The sequence below is a fragment of the Colias croceus genome, chromosome 5 (genome assembly GCF_905220415.1).
Source record: "Colias croceus chromosome 5, ilColCroc2.1".
Taxonomy (NCBI): domain Eukaryota; kingdom Metazoa; phylum Arthropoda; class Insecta; order Lepidoptera; family Pieridae; genus Colias; species Colias croceus.
Window position 1 is genome coordinate 5,550,632 of NC_059541.1, and position 5,401 is coordinate 5,556,032.

General features: G+C 31.8%; 1 protein-coding gene across 1 annotated transcript; it reads left to right on the plus strand.

The window, feature by feature from the left end:
• The first annotated feature begins 896 nt into the window (after positions 1-896).
• On the plus strand, positions 897-3,115 carry LOC123691698 (CRAL-TRIO domain-containing protein C3H8.02). Its single transcript, XM_045636223.1, has 4 exons — positions 897-1,193; positions 1,512-1,721; positions 1,903-2,114; positions 2,561-3,115. Exons 1-4 carry the CDS (start codon positions 1,041-1,043, stop codon positions 2,655-2,657), a joined length of 672 nt encoding a protein of 223 aa, XP_045492179.1. The 5' UTR covers positions 897-1,040; the 3' UTR covers positions 2,658-3,115.
• Positions 3,116-5,401: the final 2,286 nt, after the last annotated feature.

The following is a 5,401-nucleotide window of genomic DNA, read 5'->3' on the forward strand; positions in this document are numbered from 1 at the left end:
AGATTTATACTTTTCAAAATTTACACTTCTGTCCTTTTTATGTACCTATTACCTACCTATATAATGGATATAATGCAGAATGTAATTGTAAGGTAATGTAATACATTAATCATATTTTACATAATAAGAAACCCAGTGTAGTACCTACTAGTGTTCATACCTAAGGTTCATACGTATTCGGTATTTGATATATTCACGCCTAGGTTTACCGAGATAGAATAAAATAGAGTACCTACCATAGAAATCTAAATAACAAGACACGTACCTACCTACTTGCTAAAAATGTAAAAATCGTTTAAAGTAAATTTTTAGTAAATTCTTCACACAAATCTTTAATAGGTACCTACCAATCCTAATTGATATTATAAACGAGAATGTAACTCCTGTCTATCTGTTTGTTCTTCATGTTCTTCTTACCTCGACCACTGAAACGATTTGGAAACATAATATTATTATGTACAATTGTGCAGAGATTGCTTGAGACTTGAGAAAATACATAGGATAGGATTATCCTGGAAATCCCACGTGAACGGTAATAAATATGCGGGCTTTTCTTTCACTTTGTAGCCGCGGGCGGAAAGCCAATATTAATTAAATTAGAACTCACTATAGCGTATTATGGATAGTATTATACTCTCTTTTATATCATACCATACTATGACCGTAACAGGACGTCGACAGTATCTGAATAAAGAAATACGAGAGCGTATCAATCTTGGTATCACTGATCGGCAAATGTGTCGCGACGTGTTGCGTCGCGTAGTTACGCCTAGTGCGGTCGTATCTTTATTCTATGATGGAAGTACGCGTCATCAGTCATGAAGTGTCAATGTCAGTCAATGTCAATTTCCGTTTTTGGTTTTTCCGTTTTCGTTTCGTTTCGTATCATCAATCGTCAAAATGTACGTGAAGTTGTATTGTTTTTAATTAAATATCTTTATTTACCTTTCAATTTAACACTATTTCATTGATTTTTTAAACGCAACCTTTTACGACTTTTACGTTGTTCTGTATATTCTTGGTAGAAGTTTCAATATAAAATGGAAGAGCTGAAACCTGTAAACCCTGAGGACCTCCAACTTCTCAAGGAACGGATGAAACTAATAGCAGATGCTGATCCAGCACAATATCACAATGATTACTCATTGAAGAGATATTTACGAGCTTTTAAAACGGTTGACAATTCTTTTCAGGTAGGATATTTCACACCGTATGTTATGTAATGCTTTATTAAATTAAATACGACGTCATACTACCATTACACATCTATTTATAATGTCTTCTATTTTCTAATGATATTCGTGTTGTATTTTTCATGATTTCATAAGAACACTTTATACAACCAGTGTAATCTATACTAATTGAAATGCTGAAGAGTTTGTTTATTTGAACGCGCTTATTCATCAAGGAAGGCTATATATCATCACGCTAAGACCTAGAGGAGTGGAGCCACGCAGTCGAAACTGTGGAGCGCAGCTAGTATGATATCACTAAAAGATTTTGCTTTTCAGGCAATATTAAAAACAAATAAATGGAGGGCAGAGTATGGTGTAGCGCAGCTACATGAGGACAAAGAACTCATTGAGAAATACAAAGATAAGGCTAGAGTACTGAGACACAGGGATATTGTTGGACGCCCAATTGTTTACATTCCTGCTAAAAACCATAGTTCTAATGATAGAAGTATAGATGACTTGACTAAGTTTATTGTATATTGTTTGGTAAGTCTTTCTGCCTAAAACCTATTATAAAACTGCAAGAAATATATATCTTAATACTCACTTATTATGTACTTTGAAGAATCAAAATTTGTTTTCATAATATTGTTGTATAATTTAAAATTTAATACAATGTAAGAATGAACATATAAATAAATTAACAAGTCATTATAATCTTTCACAGGAAGACGCCAGTAAAAAGTGTTTCGAAGAAGTTGTTGACAACCTATGTATTGTGTTTGACTTAAACAACTTTACACTCTCCTGTATGGACTATCAGGTGCTAAAGAACCTTATATGGCTTCTTAGTAGACACTATCCAGAGAGACTTGGAGTTTGTCTCATTATTAATGCTCCCACATTCTTCTCTGGCTGTTGGGCAGTTATAAAAGGATGGTAAGATGGTTTTCTTATCTATACTTATATTATAAAGCGAGATTGTCTGTTTATTTGTTTTTTTGTTTGAACACGCTAATCTCAGGAACTACTGGTCTGATTTGAAAAATTCTTTCAGTGTTAGATAGTCCATTTTTTGAGGAAGGCTATAGGCTATATTATATCATCACACTATGATGCTAAGACCAATAGGAGCGGAGCAATGCGGGTAAAATCGCGAGGCACAGCTAGTTAATAACAATCATAGAAACAGTAGTAAAGAATTGAACACCACTATATTTTCATGCTGTTCTCTCAGCTGATATCAAACTTATCAAATTGCTGTAAATACAGTAATAATAATATTGATATCTATATAGTAAATTGCGAATATACTTACATATAATATATACTTACATAGATAAGTACAGTAATCATTTATTTTAATATTTAAATTATAATTTCAGGCTTGATGAAAACACTGCAGGTAAAGTGACCTTCGTGAATTCTGAGATGGATTTATGTCAGTATCTGATACCAGATATCTTGCCTACTGATATGTAGAAATAACATAACATCACTTAGAATGAATGCTATTAAATGTTTATATGATAATATTATATATTTCATAACTAGTCACAAGTGTCAGATAAACTTTATGTAAAATACTTCTTGCCATTCCAATAACCAAAAATACTTGATTAAAGATGAAACTACTACTTTATTTAATGTCATTTTATGAAGGTAATTAATAATATTAAAATTTAAATGATATGTAAAATAATGTTTAAGCTAATCGATAGCCTAAAATTAGGCATTAAGTATTTTGGAACATTGCCCTTCTTAATTATTTCGAAAAATATTTGAAGCTCATGCCCCAAATATTTAAAATAAAGAGGACTTTACTCTTGACCACCATCTATCTCTTGAATTGTCTCTAAAAGCTATAGTGACCCAATGGTAACTAGATATTGTTCAGTAATTAGAATTATCAAAAGTCAACACGCTAGAAGTAATTTTAATACATAGTTTAATAAACTGTTCAAACTGTGTAAAATGTTCCTTAATAAAATGTAATTTTTTTATAAGGCGGTATATGACAGTTTTAAAAGATCAGAAAGAAGTTATGTAAAAACAATGTTTCTATATTGTATTTTTGATGTGTGCAAATATTATGCTTCGGCAGTCATTTAAAAATTAAATGCTCAAAATTATATGTATAATAATAACAGACAAAGTAGATACCTAAATCATTCATGTTATAATAATGCAATTGTAATTATGTTCGTAAAATAACCGTTTTATCGTTAATATTAAGTATGTATTATGAAATTGGATATAATTTAGAATTGTTTGCTTTCTTCTTACATATTTAATATTAATTCATTCTTGAAAAATTCAGTTAGGATTTTATTGCTTTTTTACAATTTCAAACATTACAAAATATATAATTGCAATAAAGTTTCAAATTAAACATAATATTATTGTAGAATTTATTACTTATGCATAATATTATAAACATTTTATGTAACACTCAAAGTGAAGTACTATTTATCAACATTGGTTCATTTTAATGTGCTAAGACATAGTTTTTACTTTAACTAGTGTATAATCAAGTTGTTAATTATGATTTCTTGTTGTTGTTATACTTCAGTCATAGGAATATAATATTATGTTATTATTAAAATAATAATACTAGTTACACACTTATGTTGCTATGTTTAAGGCTGCAGTTAGACGACGAGCGCGGTCACCGCGCGGCCGCCGCGCGGTGGCTGTTCAGTTATAGCAAATTTATGTTTTATTAACAAGGACGTAAAGTTGAAATTAATTTTGAGTAACTAACTGCGCGGTGGCTGCGCGCTCGATCGCGTGGCGCGCGGCCACCGCGCAGTTAACGTTCAAGCAACTTTACGTTCAACTGGAAATGGTCCGGGTTCGCAGTGGCGTGGCTGAGCGCGCGGCCGTCGCGCTGTCACCGTACTTTCGCCGCGCGGTAACATTCCATGTCATATAAACGCGCCCTAACATTTCTCTGGTTGCTTTTTTTACTATTATTAGTAACCCCAGCATCAGTAAAACATTCCAGAAATATCTATTCTTGAATCAATTTTATTGTTTGATGGAAGTACTTTTGTACAGAATAGCACTGTTTACTACATCATCATATTTACATCATCATGTTTACACAATAGTCTGTCTTATTTAAATAAAGAATTTTATATGTATTTTACTAGTCAGTGTGCCATTACTTAAAATTATTTTTATTCTCTATTTATAAATTCCAACAGCCAACTGTTACCTGATTCGAATCGAATACTTTTATTGATTGTTGTATTTTCATTATATAAATTTAGCATGTATGTAGGTATATAAAAATGATGAGAATAATAATATTGTTCTTATAATATAATAATTCATTTTATTGTATTCCTTATTATACAATAAGTACATGAACAGGTAAAATATGAATAAATCATTTACTAAAGGTAAGAGAATATTATATTGAAAAGTGTGTGTAAAATTAGTAAATAAACAATGTCAAAGTAATAAAAATGAGATTAACAAAAATTTTGTTTCATTTTATTTTGGCTACATTGATAAATTCTTATCCTCCATACGTAGTATTATTATCTCAATGTCCACGCTAAACCACTACACCGTGTCGCGACCGGGTCGTGCCCCGTCCATGCCCCGGCCGGGGCGAGATCAAACATCATTGTATTCCTGTATTGTAAAGTGATTCATGCCTGACCGGGGAAAGATTGATAAATATTGTTTCATTTGTTTACCGGCATGGTGTAGCGTGAATCATGCTTAAAGCAATTTTTTTTTCATTACTTTAAAAGCTAGCGCGCAAGAGCAACTTTTGTCTCCGCAACTATTTTGTCTCTCCCATCAACTCTATGGGGAGTTGAGTCGCTACGTGCGCGCACTTTCTTAGTAGCCGTATGTAGTTGATGGGAGAGACAAAAGTTGCTCTTGCGCGCTAGCTCTAAAATGTTTTCGCAGAATTAAATGTTTAACAAAGATTCTTGCAATCATGATATTGAAAAAACCATTGGAAATATGGGTTAGATTGATGACAGTTCAGGGAAAAAGTTTAAAACAATGTTTGAAGCAGATTGTGCATTGAAATGAAGTCCATTCAATGAATCTTTTTTGAGTTTTTGAAGCGAACTTACTACATACTTACTAAGTATTTTTTTACTTATAAGAGTAAAGTCGACAATAGAGTAATGACTTATGAGGATGTAACCAAGAATTATCCATTCTTTTCTATGGATCTTTAAATAAAACGAGAATAA